Source organism: Enhydra lutris, unplaced genomic scaffold (assembly GCF_002288905.1).
Source record: "Enhydra lutris kenyoni isolate GAN:26980312 unplaced genomic scaffold, ASM228890v2 scaffoldscaffold13, whole genome shotgun sequence".
NCBI classification, from domain to species: domain Eukaryota; kingdom Metazoa; phylum Chordata; class Mammalia; order Carnivora; family Mustelidae; genus Enhydra; species Enhydra lutris.
In genome coordinates, this window is record NW_019154097.1 from 3,433,325 (window position 1) to 3,454,300 (window position 20,976).

Consider the following 20,976-nt stretch of genomic DNA (forward strand, 5'->3'; position numbering starts at 1 on the left):
TTGACAGAGAGATCACAAGTAGGCAGAGAGGCAGGCAAAGAGAGAGGGGGAAGCAGGCTCTCCGCTGAGCATAGAGCCTGACACGAGGCTTAAAATCCCAGGACCCTGAGATCATGGCGTAGGCCAAAGGCAGAGGCTTAACCCACTGAGCCACCCAGGCACCCCTCTTTTTTTTTTAAACTCACCTCTTCAGCAGAGGAAGTCCTAGCAAAGCCTCACAGAAGAAGGTTCATCCTTCTCCCCCTCACTGAGATATGGCCTGAGTTGTTGCTTCTCCCTGCTGCTCACTACATGTCTTTCCCCACCAAGCCTGGCCTCTAAGTCCCAGCTGTGCTCCCTAGTTCTCATTAAATTCTCAAGTCACTGCATGTTATGGGGCAGGCCTGTTCCTGGAGTCCAGTTTCTGTTCCTAGTCTAAATACTAGAGAGGGGCTTGGTTCAATCATGTAAAAACTAACATATCTCCATTGCTCAAGGCACTTGTACTGAATTGGGTGCTAACAGAAGTAGCATACAGCTCAGTGTTGAGATGCTCAGAGGAAAGTGGGGAGCTATAACAGGGTTGTGGTAACAGCACCTTCTGTAGAAACTGCCTAACATAGAACAGATAATGAAGCTTCAGGAGTTGGATTATTCAGGTCTAAAATGAAGCAGACAGATGGTGAATCTGGGTTCATGTGTATGGCCCTGAACATTTCAAAACAAAAAAGAGCTTTTTGTAAATACTGCTTAGCCATACTCCCAAGACTGATCAGTAAGTGGGGCCATTGTTCAGTTTAGCCAGAATGAAAAAAAAAAGTGAAAGCACATGACTCTTGGGCCCAAGGACTGCCTCTGAAGCAGCCAAACCTGGGGGTTTGCACTGAAAAAGATGAAAGCACATTCAGCACAGGGGCTCTCACTTACTCTCCTGGTAAATCACCTTGTATGCCAATGACCTTGGGCTGCTGGATCTCACAGGGCATTTTGAGTAGAGACAAGCTCTGGGCTTTGTCTGAACAGTTTTACTCTCTGCTTCATCATCAGGCATAGGGACTAGAAATCTATCTTCTTGTTCCCTGATCCTTCACAGACAAGGTGATGCTTACCTCTCTGAAGCTGCACCTTCTAGCTTTCCGTGGATGAGTGGTGAAAGACCATGGGCCAGATCAGGCCAGCTATATCTCAGGGCCTGGCAAAGCAAGATTTCTTCCAAGGTAGTATCAGGCCCATTTGCGACTATTCCTCTCCCTATTCCAAGACAGCAAGTTTCCTTGGTAGGGGCATGCTACAGAGGGCCCCGGGAATCCCAGCATAGAGCTCCAGTCCACAAGAATCCTAAGAAGCAGAAAAACATGGAGGAGCAACTAGCCTCTTTACCATTAGGCATCTACCTTTTTACCAATGAAAAGATTCCCTTGCTCCCCCAGACCAGAGTCAGAGAAGCCCCACCCCAACCCCCCTGCCTAGGATCTCCCCCTGCAGTGTTCTAATCCAGAGAGCCCCTCTACAGTACATATGAAGATGTTCAAACTTTTATAAACCAAGTGAAGCTCATTCCCTTTCCTTTTCATGAAGCCTTTCCATCACTGTGACTATCTGAAATTCTGCCAAGAAAAAAAATCAGTGTCTGACTCTAAGGGTTTGAGGAAATGTTCTAGTCATTTCTTCTTGGCTGCCCAGAATTGAAATCAACACTTTTTAGAAACACCAGCCACTCCACCCACTATCAACAGAGGTTAGGGTTGCTCCTCTGAAGACTCTTTGCCCTAAGCCTATTTTTCACCCAATACTCCTCTTCCCTATGCTCAGATTTAAAGACAGGGGCCTCTGGATGACACAGTGGAGCTGCAGGGACAGAAGGTAAGAGGAGGAGGTTAGCTGTGGCTACATAACCTCTTCAGGTCTTCTCTGTGGCTTCCTCTCCTGAGACCAGCCTTCCTTAACAGAGGTAGGCTCTGTGATTTTGGGCAGTGGCTCCTTTGGATCCCAGAGATGGAGCAGTTCCCTTGCTCCCAGGTACTGACCCACTCTCAAGTGCTTTTCTTCTTTGAGAATGGCCAAAGCCATGAGCACGTTGCCTCTTCCCATCTTCAGCCCAAGTGACGGGCTAAAGGGCAGATATGCCTTTAAGCCCTAGTGTTCCCTATGGGATGTCACCCTGGCCTTATGGCCATATCTTGGAATTCCCACACTCCTATCACTAACATTGGAAGTACAGAATCAAACTGCCTGGGAAGAGGGCACCTCGCTGGGGTGTAAGCCCAGGATTATGCCTAGGCCTCTTAGTCTGAAGCACAACCTCAACCATTGCAGGTCTCATGGCTTCAGTAAGAGTGATGCAAGGAAGCCCTAAAGACAAAAGGGAAGCTCAGCAGAAGCTGTCTGTCACGGCCTCAGGCTAGCCATGACCACCCCAGAGCCAAGAATAACCCAGGCAGGACTGATAGCAGGCTCTAGTGATCCTACAAGCATGACCCCTTCAAACTAGCAGAGTAAAGGCAGGTATATACTTGGCACCAAAAGACAGAACAATTGGATGTCAGAATAACATCCAGGCAGCACCTCTTTTCCCTCAATTTACAGTGGAATAAAATTGTTACTTTCCCTGTGCCACTTAGTTTGAATTTTCCCAGGATATCTCTCCAGGGCCCTGGCTACAGCTCAGACAACAGAGAACTGGATGGAGAATGGAAAATATTAATGCATCATACCTGTTTCCTATAGCTCAGTCCTGGTGTGTGGTGGGACTGGGCATTTCCCCTGCTCTTGCTTTCCTGCTGCCACTGCTTTTGGCAACCTTAGAAAGAAAATAAACCGGTAACAGAATTTCTACTAGACCCAACTAGCACTAAGGAAAACCTTCCCTCTGAGCCACATGACCTGATGACCCCAATTGTGGACAGTGTGTCACATCTGGTCTGGGCTAGTGACTAAGAAGTCCAGTCACATTCCAGTTTGTATAGCATGGGTTGGCATGACCACAGATGAGAATGTCAAGGTATAAGCAGCAAAGACTTTCCATATCCATGTGAAATAAAAGCCTTCAAGCTTACCCTCCTTTAAGAGATGGCCTGTGATCTGTCTCCCAGCCAAACATAGGCTTGTGAGGGGAGTTCTGAGAACCCTTAAGTAACTGGAGGATCCAATGCCTTCTGGTCCCTCATACCCTTCCTACATTCTTTTCTGTGGAAGGTACCTTGACTCAGCTGAGGGGAACATCCCCAAGCCCTGTCTTCCCACCAGTACAGCTGCATGCTCCTCTCCATGGCTCAGCCTTAACTCTTGAAGGAGCTGATGCTCCCAGAGGCTGGACACAGTGGAAATCATAATAAAGAGATTGTGATGTTATTTTGGCTTCCTGCTTCCCATTATTTGGGGCACCTGCTGAGTTTCTGTGTGGTTTCCTATCATTAGCCAATTCTTGAATCTAAGGAGCTGCTGTGGCCTCCAGGAAGATTGCAATACGTTATGGCTCTTTCTAGAGTTTTCCTGGTACTGACTTTCCCAAGAATCAAGTGATGGGTGGGAGGAGGCAGGGGCTCTACCATGGACACAGAGAGGGAAATGAAAGCACTGAAGAGAGAAGCCAGAGTTTTCTAAGAAACTGAGGAAGAGGTAAGGCCTCTAAGCTGTGTGTAATGTATTCCACCATCACCACCACCAAGGGCCAGTTTTAGGCACATTTCTCTTCCCAATCCCTGTTTGGTGACAAAGTAGGGAAGCTAGCTGGCTATGTTTTCTCCTGGTCCTCTGGGTCCTTCTTGGTAGAGAATTTCCTCCCCATTTTTGTAATGTTCTAATATACGATAGAGTTGGGTAGACTAAGGTCAAGAGAAGCCTTTAGAGGTCTGTGAAATCCCCTTTTCATTTCCTTTACCTGATAAGAGCAGAGCTAGTACCTAATAGGCAAGAAAGCATCTCTAGAGTGGATCAGCAGTGTATAGTCATACTTCTAAACCAAAAGGGCCCCAAATACAAATCATTGCTAATACTTTTGAGCAGTCACTACGCACTGGGCAGTTCTAAGTGCTTTACATAAAATCATCTTCAAAACAACCCTGAGGTTTGTATTGCAAATAAAAGTCAGGAATAGAGGCTGAGAGTTTCCGAGGGTTACATAGTCACATATGAAGCAGGGGAACCAGGTAGTCTGGCTTCAGTGCCCATGTTCTTAACCACTTTATTGTGCTGCCTGTCAGAACAAACCTCAAGCAAACAGCTGCTGTGTCGTCTAGCTATCCCCTCTCCACCCTGGGAACAGACACATAAGCAGCCAGTCCTGTAGCCACTGTCACAGGATTTCTAACAACCTGCACAATTCATCCCATTCACTCACATAGCTCCCATTATCTCTCCTCCCTGGAATTTTCAAATGGAGGTCCATCAGGCTCAGGACAGCTTGAGATCTTAAGGGTCCCTTCTGTCTCCAAGTTCAATGAAGACAAAGCATTAGGACAGAAAAAGAGATGTAAAAACTGGGCCTCTGGACCCTAATGAAAAGCAAGATTTCCCTACCCTCAGTGCGGCGGTCTTGATGAACTTTAGATCCTCTTAGGATTGTTCCTCCTCCTGCTATTTGTTCCCAGGGCTGGCTGGAGCTCCGTTACATACAAACTTCCACTCACCCTGCCCTGCTTTGGGTCAAATGCAATCCTCTTACCTCTAGAGGAAGTCATTCCTCAAAGGAGAAAAAGTAGCTGCTAAATTTGCTAAACATGGAATAGAGTTCTCTCTCCCACCCTATGCAAAGTGTTTGTTGAAGTTTGACCTTGCTGAACTTGTTTCCTCAGCTGTAAAAGTCTGGGAAACAATTCTTGTCCTGTCTCCTGGGCTGATAGTCAAGTGAGGACAGAGAGTTTGGTAAGAGGAACTATAAGGCATTAAGTGAGCAGCAAGGATTTCTGGTCCTATCTAAAAGTTGTGCATGTATCATCTTCCATCCACCCACAATCACAGGCATAGCCGGGCGGGGGGGGGGGGGGGGTGTACCGCTAATGTCCTCTGTCCACAGTGCTGAAGTCATAGCTGAGACGGTGGAGTATCTTCAGTCTCTCTTTTTTTTTTCTTTTTTGGTAATATACTAATTTATTCATATATACACTCACTTTACATTATTACATTTTAACATTCATCAAAACCAAAAATATAGAACGCTTCATGAATTTGCATGTCATCCTTGTGCAGGAGCCATGCTAATCTTCTCTGTATAGTTCCATATGTGCTGCTGAAGCAAGCACTTCAGTCTCTCCTATCCCACTTTTAAGTAAACATAAATGTAGAGAATTGCAGGCCCAAGGATTGTTCTAAAATGCAAAAAGTATTGCAAAAATGTTTGTTTCATTTTTTTCAAGTATCTTTGTTTTTAAAATAAATATAACACTCCTTTCAAAATCATAACATTTGGGCAATTGTACACTTGTAGCATTGTACAAATGGGCAAGATGTGATCCAGCAGCTCAGGAAGAGGAGGTTATAGTCTTCACTTGATATGGAGGAACAGTACGAGAGAGCTACCAAAAAAACTGATGTAACATGAGGCTATGTAGGAAGAAGTTCAGAGTCAGATGAGAAAGGCCGGCTGGCTCATTTGTACACTGCACCAGCACTCCTGGAAAAAGCTAATCAGACCCAGGCACCATGAACTAAAACCCAGCCAAGGGAGCATACTCTTAGGGGCTGGAAGGGAATAAGGCAGAGGAGGAACCCATGAAGGCCTGAGAGGTGTCTCATCCTGGAGAAGAGCAGACTTCAGGGATGTAGATGTAGATGGGACTGATGAGGTCAATGTGAACTCAAAAACAGAGCTAAGACCAAAGGTGGAGGAGAGGCAGATTTTTGCTCAATAGGACAAAAGGGTAACTGGATACCAGGGAAGGTAGTGAAGCTGTATAGGATAGAAATGTTGAGTTTGGGGTGGGATACCTTACCAGATATACAGTCCTCTTGAGATTTGTGATACCTATAAACGGTGAAGCACCTTCTGGTGTATGCCCAGCCCTGAGCCCAGCTGAGATACAGGCAGATTCAAGATTTTAAAGACCCAAGAAACTTAATTTCTTTAGTTCAACCTCATAGACTGACTGTTGTGCCTCCAGCTCTGGGTCCTGACCTGAGAGAAAAGAGCCAAGGTCTCAATACACCTTAATAACCCCTTCCCAGATGGGCTCTGGAAAGCCTGCCTCTAGAACCTGATGTTGCACGCCATCTGCTGGTCATTTCTAGCATTATTTTCTAACTTCCAAGGCAAGAAATGTAGGTTTAGACCAGGTGAGAACCAGGGAGTTAGATCGCTGGTCAGTGTCCAGTCAGTGAACAGGACCAGAACTGAATCTGCAGTTGAATTCAAGTAGGATTAAGGCTCATCCATGTCTAGAAAGGGCTTAGGCTAGTGTTGAGTTTGGGGAACTGACTGGTCCAGGACTAAGGCCAAGGTCAGTGACTCAGGTGAGGTCAAAATTGGTACTCTGTGTGAAACTGAATTCTGGGTTCAAGTGTCAGCATGAAGTATGTATCCAGGTGAGATGCTAAGAGTCTGACCTCAGGAAGAAGTCAGTCAGCATCCAGGGGTCAATGTAGCATTCTGATACCAGGTGAAAGCATCAGGTAATAAGTACCAGCCACAGGAGAACTCAAGCAAAGACATTGCTAGGGGAGAAGTATAGGGTTGGGGGACAGAATGAAGTAGTCACTAATTTCTAAGGGCCTCCCAACTTTAAAGATGGTAAAGGGCAGGCTAGAGCCACGGTCCTCTCAGAAGGTGGATCCCTATATTCCAGTTCCAGCTTCCTGTGAAAGGCCCCCACCAACAATAGTATTGCCACTTACAAGTCAAAGGTACAGTTTGGGGACAGGAGAGGTCCAAGGACCAGTCGGGTCACCACAGAAAGCGCAGCTGTGGGGGTAGTCTTCCTTCCCCCCAACTCCTGTTCTCTGTTTCTACTGGCAACAGGGCCTAGCAGCCTCCCACACCTAGACCTTAGCAACCGTGGGAGCCCCTGGCAACTGCTGCCATGGCGACAAGACAGGGAACTAAGAATGGGCTGGGGGGGAGCACTTCCTCTGGAGCCTTCAGGATATATGCAAGATAGGGGGCTCCCCCTCCCATACACAGTCTGGGAGGGAACATGTGCTCCTGTCTAAACACCTCCTCACTGGCACCCACCCCCGCCCCTGCCCCCAGGTTCCGGTTCCCTCAGGGTGAGAAAATGAGGGACACCTAGGGTTATGACGTCTTCATAGGAAGGGAGGAGAATGCGGGTGTTCAGAACAGACATGATCACGGGTTCATGCATGCACTGGCAGTCAGCGTGTCAATATGCATGACACGGTTCATCACATGGACACAGACCTACATGGTCATTTAATCACACATGTATATTAACATGAAATCACATATACAACAAATAATACAGAAACAGGCATATTATCTCACAAAAATATTACACAGATATACACAGATACACTTTCACTTACAAATCACACTACAGATACAACAGTACAAATAAGTCTCAATCAGACTTGAACATCAAACAGATGCACTCACACATCCAGATACCTGGAACATATAGAGTAACAGTTAACTCTGCTGAGCAATAACTACATACCAAGCTCAGAACTACATGTATTGCATATGTTAACCTTAATTAACCCTCACAACAACCCTATGAGGTACTGCTCTTTTCTATACCCATGATACAAAGAAAGAAATGAGGCACAGATGTGGCAAGCAATCTCACAAGGTCAACAGAGCCTACATTCTTACACCTATGCCACATTGTGCACCCTGGTTCCTAATGCACACCTGATACCCAGGGCAATAGGACCCAGGGTGAAAATAAAAACCCAGCAGACAATGGAATCCATGCTACCAGCACCTGAAGGCAAGGCCCTGCACCCCCAAAGGTCTAAGCCCACAATATAGCATTAGCAGGGACCAGGTAACGGCCAATGACTAAACTCTGCCTCCGTGTTGGCACAGGCAAAGCTGGAGGAGGTAAAATAGACAGAACTGGAAAAGGAAGAAGTAGAGCCACCCACAGCCCGGGCCCCCATTGAGTCTGGAGGGGGCAGAGTGAGATCCCCCAGATTGAAGTAGCCAGTATCTGTCCTGAGCCCCCTCATCCTACCTTGCCCATCTCCATGTCACACTACTATTCCATTCCTTCATCATCCCATCTCCCCTCCCTTCTAGTCTTTGTTTCCCACTTCTCCTTTCCTTCTCAGGGCCCCTCCTTACCTTCCACCCTATCTCTTCTCCCCTCCTCTTCCCATCCCCCTCACCCCATCTACCCTCCCTCCTCTCATTTCCCTCATTCCACCTTTTCTCTATCCTCTACCCCAGTTCCTTTCCTTATGTCACAGCTCACACCCCTTTACATCTGGGATCACCATGGTGAGTACTGGAAATAAGGCAGATAATGGAGAATATGCAGACCTGACCTTGGAACCCCCTAGATCTCTCTCCTGCTCTGCTCTGTGGCCCAGGAACTGATGTCCTTCAAGCCTCAGTTTCCACCTCTATCCAGATTGCACGAACTCATGAGCGTCCAAACTATTTCTGGGAAATGGCAAAGAAAGGGAGGTAAGAGCTTCTGCCCTGGCCCTTCCTTTGTCCTCAAACCTCCCAAGAACTCCTTCCCCTTCCTCACCCCCGGATAACCCCCTCCCCACCCCCGCTCCCTGTAGCACAGATGGTCCTGGGAGACAGTGACGTGGGCGCCAGGCACCGTGTCTGCTCAAGCGTCGGCTTCCGCTGGCTACCGCCTCCGCAGCCCTGCCTGCTCTGAACACCGGGGACACTAGGGCTGAGATTTAATGGGGGGGAGAGAGGGGGTTGGGATTGAGATGGGAGATTCTGAGTGCGTTAAAGAAATCATGTGGAGCTGAGATGAAGGGTTAAAGGGGAGAGTTAGGATAGAACAGATCATACAAGTAGATAGCGGATTAAGAATAGGATGAAACGGAAGATGCGGAGGGGGGCGGGGGGAGGCAGAAGATAATATCCAGCCAAGAAGAGGGGAAAGAAAGGGTGGGCTAACATTTGGGACTCAAAGGGGAAGTAGGATGAAAAATTACAGAGAGAACGTTAATGAGAATTGTGGGGGTTGCTGAGGAGGGGCTGCTCACAAGGGAGCTGGGATGAGAGGATTATACAGAGGATGAATAGGGGACTCACAAAGGGAATGAGGAGGCGCTAAACCTGGAAACAACTACCAGTGTAAATTACAAAGGAGAAAGCGGAAGGGTGCTTAAATTCTGCATGTCTATCGGGGTCTGTTTTGTTAGGTCACCTCAGGTCAATTCTGGGTCAAGATAAGGTAAAGCTGAATCAGGTCTGGTCGAGGTCAGTTCAGAGCCCCGATGGAAGACAGGTAAGAAGGGGTGACCTTTTGACCCTGCTCGAGACTACACCTCGCAAAGCGCACTGTTCTCTCCCCTACCCTCCTAAATCAAGAAAGGAAAGAATGCCCAGAAATCACCGCCAACTGGTAGGCAGTTTTCCTTTAAGGCTGCCTTTGACGTTACACAGGTTCCAGAAGGTTCTCCAGGGATTCGAGCGGTGGCCAGTACGTCCCACCTTCTCAAACCCGAGATTGGACTAATATAGTTGCCCCCAGTCTCGGGTCTGAGCCCGATAGACCAACCAATAAAATCAAAGGGCGCCTAGAGTTGCCGCCCTCTGTCCCTTTCACCAATGACACGACGAGCTAGCGAAGAGGTGTGGTTGACTGATCCCAGAGTGCACCAATCAGACGGACACCAATCACTGCCCGGAATGTGTGCGCGTGTGGCCGGGTGACAGGGGCGGAGAATGGGCGGCTATCACGAAGGCACTCGTTGAAGGCTGTCCAATTACAGCGGAGGCTGGGTTGAGTGACGGCCAGGCCGCGCAATGGGCGGCGCGGAGGCGGAGCCGTGGGGGCGGGTTCCCCGGCCCGCTGTCTGCGGCCGGCGGGCAGGCGACTCCTGTCCCGAGTGGAGGCGGCGGAGCCGGAGCCAGGGGAGGGGGCAGCGGCTGTCTGACGGACCTCGGTGGCGCCCGCAGCTCCTCACTGGTGAGGGCACCGAGCCAGGACTCAGGGGTCCCGGGAGCGGGGGCGTCGCGGAGCCAGGGGTCCTGGTGTAGGGGGTGGGGGAAACGGGGGGGCGCTGGGACACTGAAGGCCCATCGTTTCTTCTGCCGTGGTGGTGCGGGGACTGGGGTCTGCAAGTGCTCGATGTGTGCGATCCTCTAACAGGGGGTAGCCAGCGTCTGAGCTGGGGGGAGGGTCGGACCGGGTCGGATTGGGTTCCGCCGGCGGAGGCGTTTCTGAGCCAGCCAGCCTGTCAGCGCCGGTGACATCACCGACCACCCTCCCCCGCCCGAGCCCCTTCCCCTCCCTTCCCCTCCTCTCCTTGCCGCGCCTTTTGTCCGGGGCGAGCTCGGCTCTGCCCCGCCCCTCCCCGCCCATCTGCGAGGGAGGAGACTCCGGGTCAGTGACTTCATTGAGTAGGTTCTCGGGGATTGGGGTCGGATCCTCCCTGGAGAGAGGCGAGAGGAACTCATTGCCTCTCAGGCACTCACAATCACACCTGCCACAGGTACACAGGCTGCCACTGCCAGCCTTACTGTCACACTGCCATACAGCCATTCATACAGACATTGCTGCACCTGAGAGCAGGTGGCTGCTGGACCCTATTCCTTCACTCTCCACACCTGGGGATCAGGTCTAGCTCCTGCTGCACCGGACAGGACTTGCTGGGCAAGTGCCTCTGAGAACCTGAGGAGGTGGCTTCCAGAGCTGCAGCTTTCCAAGCAGGCTCCTGTGGAGCGATCAGAGGTGAGGGGCTGGGCTGGGCATGTTTAAGCGCACAGTGCTCTCCTGCCCATCCCCAGCAGCACCCCCACTACAGGCCCGAGGAGCTTTCCGGAGCTTCCCACACTTCTGGGGAGAAGACTTCTTAGCCAGCTTGATGTTTAAAATTCAGCTGGAGCCCTTAAAACTTCGAGCGTGGACGCTGAATGGGTTTGTAAAGTTCCGGTAAGTCCCTCTGGAGAAGGGCACTCATATCCCTACCACGTCAAATTCTCCACATCATATCCCCCTTCATTGCCAACCATATCATCCTCATCCCATCCCCATTACATGTAAGAACCCCCCTCCTACCTCACCCTTACATTTGAATGAACTGCACCCCTTGTCATTCATCTCCTATACCAAACCTTTTGGGCATCCATCCATTTTTCCACAGACATCTTCTCCAGTATTTCAACTCTCTACATCTCTCTCTCTCAACCCATTGGTAACCCATTTTCCACCTCCGTCGTTTCCATTTGTCATCCCTTGTCCCCTTCACCAGTAATTCATTTTCTGTATCAACCATTCCCCTCCCTATACAGGCCTTCTTGCTATTTCTCATTTTTCACTGCTGCCTCTACATGAACATCCTCTTCATTCTTCTCCATCCAAGGCAATGCCATGCCATGGGGTTCCTTTGTCATTCCAGCACGTGGCTTGTGGGTATGGGGAGGGAGGGAGAGAGGGAGGAAAGGAGGAGGAAAAAGGCAATTCCTGAAAAAGCTTGCCTGTGTCTGTGGAGACAAGAGAATTGTAGGTCTAGAATGCTTATCAGGTGAGTGCCAGGAAGGAAGCTGGCCTGATAAGGAGGTAATACCGGGACAGCAAGAGGAGGGTGGGAGCATTGGCAAGCTGTTCCACTTGCCCTCTGCCTAGAAGCTGCTGTGGCTCTCTGGGGGCACCCTCTTGGTGTACCAAGGTTCTTTCTCAGTCCTGGGGTGATGGGGAGAAGGTGTGGGCTGAGGCAGAGATGGCAGACCACCCCCAGTTCCCTTTCAGACGGCTTTTACCGCTGCTTCCGAAAATGGCTGCCCACCCCCAAATGCTCTTCTCTCACTCTTCCAACCCCAGCTTCCCCCACCAGGCGTGACATGCTGGTAGGGGGATAAGGGGGAGTACCCGCCTTTATGGAGCCTTTTCTTCGTCAGAGTGAGGTGACTCCCAGAACCATGAGTCAACTCAGCCACCTGCAACAGGCCCTGTGGGGGCAGGAGCTAGGGCCATTGTCCCTGCCTTCCTGGGGCCTTAAGGCCTCCCCTTACCCATTACACCCCTCACTCCTGCCAGGAAACCCTGTATACCTCACTGTATACCTCACTGAAGCAGTCAGAGGCAGAAAACCAGGCCTCAGCTATGGCTGCCAGCCCAGGACATTGCTAGAAAGACTGATTTTCTGGGCTTTGGTAGGGGTTGGCCAAGCCGCTGAAGGCCTAGAGAATGTCTTCTGGCCATCTCCCCAGCTACAGAACAGTCCCCTTCCCTTCCTATCCACCATGTAGTCAGTGATGAAGGGGGATTAGGGCGAAGAATAAGGGCCCTATGTTTCTCCCTCACAAAACAAATGCCCCTGCATCCAGCTTAGAAGGAACTATCAGAGGAGTGTGAACCTGGCCCTGGGCCAGATCCTGAACCACTGGGCAGGTGAGAAGGAGGGACTGGTAGGGAAGGGAAGGTATTAAGGAAATAGTGATTAGTGCCTAACTGTTCTGACAACTAAGGTTAAGAAAGGCCCTATGCCCAGGATGCTTTTGTTCACTAACACTAGTGCTTAGATGGCAAAGACATGTCTTCACATACATTTTGTGTGTAGACACTGGGAAATGAGTAAAGGGAACTGTTGCCCTGGTTGGAGGAAGGACAGTGTCATCCCCCTGCTAATAAGGGAGTTAGAAACACCAGTTTCCAAAGGCTATGAGTCATCCTCTGATCTGAGTCACACGTGAGGCTTAGCATCATCTGGGGTGCAGGGACAAGGAGGCCTGGGGTCTTCACTAGTGGAGAGGACTCCAGGCACCCACACCCTGACTCAGCTTGGCTGGCCAGGACAGCTGGCTAAAGATTGGGCCTGTCCCTAGTCCTGGGCCACTGCCCCAGCTGCCCTTAGCCCGGGCACCATGCCTGAGGAGTGGTGTAAAAGACCACAACGCTCAGGTGACCTCACCCAGCACACTGATCTTTGCCAGCTTCTGTATGTGGGCCTGTCAGTCCATGGTGCCACCTCATGCAGCAGGACCTCTCAGGGGTCCTCAGTCTGGCCCAAGGACCTGGGCCTTAGCCTAGCCCCTAGTAGGCCACAGCCCCAGCTTCTTGCCGGGAAAATCCAGGAGCTGACGAAAGAATCACAGAATCCTAGAATGTCAGAGCTGGAAGAGATCATCTAGTCCAAACCTTTCATTTCACTGATGGGGAGACAGAGGCCTACAGAACAGGCATGACCTGCTGAAAGTCACACAGTGAGTTACTTAGAGATTATAGGATCATCAGGAACAGGGCTAGGTCAGGAGGGAAGAGGGGCTTCAAGGACTGCCCCTGGGTTTCTTTCAGAAACAAGGAGACAAGTGCCGGTCCAGTGGCTGTGATGGGAAAGGATTATTACAAGATTCTTGGGATCCCATCGGGAGCCAACGAGGATGAGATCAAGAAAGCCTACCGGAAGATGGCCTTGAAGTACCACCCAGACAAGAACAAAGAACCCAATGCTGAGGAGAAGTTTAAGGAGATTGCAGAGGCCTATGATGTGCTGAGTGACCCCAAGAAACGGGGCCTGTATGACCAGTATGGGGAGGAAGGTAAGAGGGCAGTGCTCCAGTCTGATACTGGACCCCTGTCCTTGTCTGGGGTGCTGGGTGACCCAGTTCTCATAGGCAACTGGAAGCTGAGGAGGGGGTGAGGGAGGCAAGTGTACTCAGCACTGACACCTGGAGGAGAGACCACCCACTACCCCGCCTTGGCTTACCATAGTTCTCCCACTTCTCTCTGCTCCTCTCTCTCCTCAAATTCAGGCCTTAGAGACTTCTGGAGTCAGGAGCAGAGGCCTTCCCCCTCCCATTTTTCCCTCCCGGCCTTATTAGTCCAGTCTGAAGTCCCAGCCACTTCATTGGCTGATAGGGAATGTTAGGGAGAAGGAGTGTGTGTGGTTTGGCGGTCTGAGGACAGAGCATTTACATTCATCAGCATCAAACTTTGGCCCTTAAGCAGCCTGGGAATTAACCACTGGAGCTCTGATATGGAGAGATGATCTTCCCCTTCCTTGCCCACTTTAAGCCAGCATAATGGAGGGGGAGCTTTGCCTCCCTGAGGAAGTGGCAGGGATCCAAGGATGGAAGGGGAACTGCTGCTGGCATCTTGCCACCCTCCCTGAAGTAGCTGATGGCCTCGCACAGGGTGGCAGGAAAGGCCCAAATAAAGCCTCTGAGAGGGCGGCCCCTCCCAGTACATCCCACAGGCATGAGGTAGCTGCTAATTCTGGGCCTGCCCCTCAGGGCCGCCTGCCACCCGCCAGCCACAGGCACCTGTTAGGCTATATTAAGAGACGTTGCCACAGCTGAAGACTCTCCTTCCCAAGAGGAACTGTCCTTCCTGCCCAATAGCATCTACCTTCCTTCCACTTTCTCCTCTTCACTCTCCCCACTCCAGCTTCAAAACTAGATGGGCTAATGATATGTACTGTACCTGCTACAGAGTGTGCTCAAAAGTGTTCTTTTCCTCTCCTCCTCGCTTTGTGTCCCATGCTAGCCTCTCTGCACCCCAGTTCTCCCAACCCCATCCTCATTCTCCATGCCACTAGTTCCTTCAGTTTTAACCCGCTCACCTCCTAGACTTGCTAGCTCCCAGATTCACAGACATCTGCTGGAATCCCCAGTGTTCTCTCAGCTAAGACATTTTTCTCTCTGGGGTGGAGGGGGTGGAGGGGGAAGAGAGAAGCAGTGTACACACCATGCCACCGTGTGACCTGTCTAGGAATTGCACTCTTTTTTTTTTTTTTTTAAGATTTTATTTATTTATTTGACAGAGAGATAGATCACAAATAGGCAGAGCAGCAGGCAGAGAGAAGGAGAAGCAGGCTCCTTACTGAGCAGAGAGCCCGATGCGGGGCTTGATCCCAGGACCATGGGACCATGACCTGAGCTGAAGGCAGAGGCTTAACCCTCTGAGCCACCCAGGCGCCCCTAGGAATTGCACTCTTTTCTCCACTTGGCCTCACCTTTATTAGCAGAAGAGCTACCCAGAAACTTCACCCCGCCTGCATGACCAAGCCTGAGTGAAGGGCAAAGCTCAGCCCCTAGGCCCAGACACTGGGTTCTGCTGTCGATCTACAGCCCAGGTGGTCTCCAAAGAATGCAGCACAACCTTAAGGAGAAACCCAGGGCCCGGGGAAGGAGAACCAGCCTTGAAAATGTGGGTTATATTTGTTGGCCCTGCCCCCGCCCCAAGAGCCAGCCAGCAGAAGTGTGCACAGAGACACTCTGCACAACCCTGGCTGGGGACAAGTTGTTCCCAGCTTGGAAAAGGGGGTGGTCACTGCCACTGCAACAGGGATGCCTACAGAGAAGTTTCCCCTCCTGCTGTTACCAGTCCAACCTCTCTCTCTCACTGAGCTCTGGCAAGCTTCTTGAACTTACCTGATAATCAGACCCTCAATATAAGCAAAGAACAGACCCCGAGTCTCAGGGGAGGGATGAAGAGACAGCTGCCACAAATCTCTGAACTGCCTGCCACTTGGCCTCTCTAATGAAACCTAAGTCTGTCCTTGTGGTCCCAGGAAATAAGAGGCTAATTATTTTAGGCTTAGACTTCCACAGCCAATTGAAATTTGAGATAAAAAGCCTCAAAGAGGGCGCCTGGGTGGCTCAGTGGGTTAAGCCGCTGCCTTCAGCTCAGGTCATGATCTCAGGGTCCTGGGATCGAGTCCCGCATCGGGCTCTCTGCTCAGCAGGGAGCCTGCTTCCCTCTCTCTCTCTCTCTCTGCCTGCCTCTCTGTCTACTTGTGATCTCTCACTGTCAAATAAATAAATAAAATCTTTAAAAAAAAAAAAAGCCTCAAAGAGAAGAGTCCCTTCCCCTAGCCTGTGCCCCACCCGAGTCTACACATTGTAGATCCTTTTGCAGTGTTAACCCCCTCCCTCACTCCTCCCCACACCCCACCCCATCACCACCACTACCATCCCCCCGTGAAGGCTGCCTCCAGCAATCTGAGCTCCTTAGGCAGGACCTGACTGTGAGAGAGCAGCTAGGGCCACTACCCACAACGTGCCAGCACATTCGCACATTTTGGCTGCTCTGACATTAGGTATAGGGTGTGGGGCTTGGTGTTGTAGAAGTCCAAGAAGCACTATTCCCATTTGTATTCTGTGTCTGTCCAGTGTGTGAACAGCACCCCTGGAGTTGTACAATACCATGAGCTCTGAGTGTGAAAGCAAAACATCTGAAAACTTTTTCTAGAGAAACAGCTCCTTGGGGCACCTGGGTGGGTCAGTCAGTTAAGCATCTGACTTTGGGTCCGGTCATGATCTCAGGGGTCCTGGAATCAAGCCCCCCAGTCCTGCCCCTCATCCAGCCCCTTTGTGTCCAGGCCCTGTGTCCAGTTTCCCCCCCACTCCACCATAGGGGTCTCTATTCAGCAGGGAAGCTGCTTGTCCCTCTCCCTCTGCTCCTCCCACCCCCCCACCCCCAGCTCATGGGCACGCTGTCTCTCTCTTGCTCTCTCTTTCTCTCTCTCTGATATAAATAAAATATTTAAAAAAAAGAAACAAAGAAAAAGAAATAGCTCCTCATCTCCAAGCTAACGAGCTTTCCTGCTTTTTGGGGCCCTCCTGATTTCCCATTTGGGTAGGAGTCAGGAAGAAGAAGAACAACACTAGAAGCAGAATGAGCGTGGGCTTCCTCCTGGACGGTATCCCCACATTATTTGGGACAGGTCACTTACTAGCTTCCTATACAGTTAAATCCTGTCCAGTTGCCTCTCTCTCTGTGTGTCTTAGGAGATAAACAAAGATTTGGGAGTCAGGTATGACTGTAATGTGATCCCAGGCCAGCCACTCAAGGCTTTGTGAGATATCTTTGGGTCGTGGGGACATGGAAGAGATTACATGACTGGAAGTCCTATCCTCCCAAGTCTTCTAGCCTTGGCTTTTCTACCTGTTAGGTAACTCAGCTTCTTTGAACCTCATGATGTGCTTTATTATTAAACATATAATTAAGAATAGAAATTAATCTTATCAGAGACTTTTCTTACTCTGTTATGCCAGTCCTCTCAATGCAAGTTGAAGGGGGCTTCTTTCTCTAGGCCCATGAACTAGGAGCTAGAGGGCAGGGGGCGGAGATTGGGGTGGAGCCAGGACCAGCCACACTATGCCTAACTTCTCCTCCCTCCAGGCCTGAAGACCGGCGGTGGTTCATCAGGTGGCTCCAGTGGCTCCTTTCACTACACCTTTCATGGGGATCCCCATGCCACCTTTGCCTCCTTCTTTGGTGGCTCCAACCCCTTCGATATCTTCTTTGCCAGCAGCCGGTCCACTAGACCATTTGGTGGCTTTGACCCAGAGGACATGGATGTGGATGAAGATGAGGATCCATTTGGTGCCTTTGGCCGCTTTGGCTTCAATGGGCTGAGTAGGGGTCCAAGGCGAGCCCCAGAACCACTGTACCCTCGGCGCAAGGTACAAGATCCACCTGTGGTGCATGAGCTGCGGGTGTCCCTGGAAGAGATCTACCACGGCTCCACCAAGCGCATGAAGATCACAAGGCGGCGCCTCAACCCTGATGGGCGAACTGTGCGCACCGAGGACAAGATCCTACACATTGTCATCAAGCGTGGCTGGAAGGAAGGCACCAAGATCACCTTTCCCAAAGAGGGTGATGCCACACCTGACAACATCCCTGCTGACATTGTCTTTGTGCTCAAAGACAAGCCCCATGCACACTTCCGCCGAGATGGCACCAACGTGCTCTACAGTGCCCTGATTAGCCTCAAGGAGGTAGGGCTTGGGTCAGGTTGTGTGTGTGTTGGGGAGGGGAGGGAAAATGGGCACATTCTTTCCTCACTTCAATCTTTTCCTCCCTTCCCACTCTGTGCCACCTTTTCCTCACTCTGCCTCATTTTCCCCAGGCGCTGTGTGGCTGCACTGTGAACATTCCCACTATCGATGGCCGGGTGATCCCATTACCCTGCAATGATGTCATCAAGCCAGGCACCGTGAAGAGACTCCGTGGGGAGGGCCTTCCCTTCCCCAAAGTGCCCACCCAGCGAGGAGACCTCATTGTCGAGTTCAAAGTTCGCTTCCCAGACAGATTAACACCACAGACACGACAGATCCTTAAGCAGCACCTACCCTGTTCTTAGGCTCTGCCCCAGCCAGCCCAGAGTCTACCACAGCAATACCCCCTACAGTCACCCCACCCAGTGTGCACCCAGCTTGGTGTCCACCGGACACGGGCAACTTTTTCTAAAATGGAAAAAAAAAAAAAAAAGCCACTGGATTTCAGGAAAATGTTCCTGTCCCTGACCCTTTTCAGAGCTGGGCTGCCTTGGGGAAGTGGGTGGGAGGTGGGGAGAGCTAGCCCAGGCCAGGGGTCAATTTTCATGTCACTTGTTTTGAATCCAGTAACCACGCCAGTAGCTGGAGAGTGACCTGAGTGCTACTTGAAGATACAGAGATTCCCTGTCCATGCCTGTAAATAGCATGTCCTCTTTCCCCTCTCAGCTTTGCTAATACCTCTCCTCTCTCTTCTCTTCAGCTTCCTCCTACTGGGGAATAAGGAAGATAGAAAGGGCACTGCCTTCCCCACCCCATCCCACCCCTAGGTCCACAGTGTCTAAGGTTAATGCACACATATTCACTCACACAAAGCACTCACCTAGAGCTATCTGTGCCTCTCCGGAGTCGAGATAAGAAGAGAAGGTCCGTAACCCATGAACCGGGCCACTGAGCACGAGACACTTTTCATTTGGGGCAGGAAGGTGAACAGGAGGGCCCTTGGCAGCCTCCCTGAGAGCTTCCCTGCCCAGATCCCACAGAGCTGAAAGTTCTGTCCTCCCTGCTGCTCTCAGGAGTGTGCAAGGTGGGGGGAGGGGAAGAGGGCCTGCTGTATTAAGGCTAAGAGGTAGGGGGCAAGGTCCATCCCCCAGCCTTCATCAGGAAGGGAAAGGGCTTTGGTGTCAGGTGGCAGCTATTCCCCACCAAGAGATTCAGGGTCACAGGTTTCTCCCCACACCTCTGAACTCAGGGCCTAGCCACCCCCAAACTTCCAAATCCCACTTTTGTGATATGTGAAGCTACTTATTTCTTACCCTTCATGGAGGCTGCGTGGGAGAATTTCCAGCCCTTTGATGTCTGTTACCCACCCCACTCCCACAGTTGTATAAAGGTCAAATAGTGAAGAAGTTAGGGGAAGATGGCTTCAGCCAGGTCCTGGGGTGGGGTCTTTAGGTTTTCTCACTTTGACAAGCCCCTGAATGTTTTTATAGTAGTTTTTTTGTATTTTTTTGTAATGACAGTATTATGAAAAAAAAAAATAAAGTATTTTAAAAATAAGGCATCTGAGCAGGAACAATGAACCTGGGATGGGGGCAGATGTGAAGTACCACTCAACTTCCCTCCAGGGCCCTGGTCACTGCAAAGAAATCCTGGAAGTCCCACAATATAAGCTGAAGTGGACCCCTTCCTTCCTCTAAGCCTAGGCTCCTGGGACTTCTAAAACCTATACCCCAAACACAGCAAAAACAGAAGACACCACTCAACTATTAGAAGAAACAAATCTATTTAGAAAGAATAAATATCCTTGGTTATGAGAAATACAGACTATCCTCTTTGAAGGATGTGCTAGCATGAGAACTAATATATTTTCTCTACATGGACTGGAATTTTCCTTTGAGAAAAATGTTCCTCCTACGAGGGGATAAAGGAGGACTTTCTGGCAACTAGAAGAGAATCATCCCCACAGACAGAGCCTGGGGCAGTGGAAAAAGCGACTAGAGGTAGCTGGCTGCTGTCTCTGGCCCATGCTGGCAGGACCTGGCTGGGGATGCAGGCTCCCTAGAAGGCATGAACACTGTTGCTGATCCTTAAATCTTACAATTTTCTGGGGATGTTTGTCCTTGTCTCTGAACTACTTATCCCTGCTGAGACAACTCTGATCCTCAGGGGCTGCATATGGCCTGCCCGATCCACTTGTCAGTCTCCTTGGATCTGGGTAAGGAGGGGACCCATAGTCATAGGAATGGCCACCTGCAGGATATGCCTGGGCCTGGACTTCCTCCTGATGCTGACTTTCTTCCATGCCTGAGCCCCGGATTCTTCAAGATCAAGCCTACAAGAACCATGCCCTCCTAAGCTTCACAGTGCCATGAAGACACCTCTCCTTCACCGGGGCCTAGGCTCCATGCAGAGGCTAACACAAACTAAGCTTTAACAAGGAACTTCTGTCCTTGCCTTTTCCCCTGGGACAGTGCCCGTGAAAAAGCTTATCATCCTTTTACCTTTTACCATCCTTTTACCTCCCCTACTTTGGGGAGGAGCCTGTTCCTTCCACTGCAGAAACCAAGGGGTCTTGTTCACAAAGGTGTCTGCAAATTTCCTGGCCTGGGCAGGGAGATCCCCAACCCTGTTTCTGCTACTCTGGGCTTTCTTGTTTTGGGTCCCCTAGGTTGTCCTCTTTGCTTGGGACTAAATTATTGTCCTGGCTCTTTCCCGAGGCCTGAAGCTTTGGGATCCAGGTCTGCTGAGCCAGACTACTTCCTCTGGCTTCAGTGTGTAAATGTAAGACCTGGGAAACTGTCGTATCTCACTGAGCACTCTCTGGGGATAAGATTATGAGTCCTTAAAAGCCAGGCTATCTGAGGCCAGGGGCACTCCCACGAGAAAACCCTGAAGCTGGTTCTGCTGCTCTAACTGCAACTTGAGCCTTTCCCATCTTAGAGGTGGAATGGGGGATTTGTGGTCATTTAATGCCTGTGTAACCCCCCCCCCCCCCCCGCCACACACACACATCCCTACCAACATAAAAGTCAAGATAGTAAAAGAGCTAAGGGAAAGACTAATTTTGCCAGGTCCTGGGCAGTGGGGTCTTAACTCACTTTAAGAAGCCCCTGAAGCCTTTTATAGTAGTGTGTGTGTATATGTGTATAATTTTGTAATGACAGTACTGTGACTGTCAT

At 50.4% G+C, this 20,976-nt stretch overlaps 1 protein-coding gene across 2 annotated transcripts; it reads left to right on the top strand.

The window, feature by feature from the left end:
• Nucleotides 1–9,874: 9,874 nt before the first annotated feature.
• LOC111145869 (DnaJ heat shock protein family (Hsp40) member B5) lies at nucleotides 9,875–19,318 on the top strand. Of its 2 annotated transcripts, none has more exons than XM_022501146.1 (5): nucleotides 9,875–10,037; nucleotides 10,859–11,003; nucleotides 13,365–13,609; nucleotides 17,196–17,797; nucleotides 17,929–19,318. In XM_022501146.1, the coding sequence occupies exons 1-5, from the start codon at nucleotides 9,875–9,877 to the stop codon at nucleotides 18,160–18,162; spliced, it is 1,389 nt and encodes a 462-aa protein (XP_022356854.1). In that variant the 3' UTR covers nucleotides 18,163–19,318. The 2 variants fall into 2 exon arrangements, with proteins under 2 accessions (XP_022356854.1, XP_022356855.1); XM_022501147.1 differs by having other exon boundaries at nucleotides 10,862–11,003.
• Nucleotides 19,319–20,976: the final 1,658 nt, after the last annotated feature.

Excerpts from the sequence above, each read along its gene's own strand:
- LOC111145869 (XM_022501146.1), top strand. The coding sequence starts at position 9,875 with ATGGGCGGCGCGGAGGCGGAGCCGTGGGGGCGGGTTCCCCGGCCCGCT. Across the intron at positions 10,038-10,858 it reads GCGCCCGCAGCTCCTCACTG|CAGCACCCCCACTACAGGCC; the intron begins GTGAGGGCACCG and ends GCCCATCCCCAG. Across the intron at positions 13,610-17,195 it reads TGACCAGTATGGGGAGGAAG|GCCTGAAGACCGGCGGTGGT; the intron begins GTAAGAGGGCAG and ends TCCTCCCTCCAG.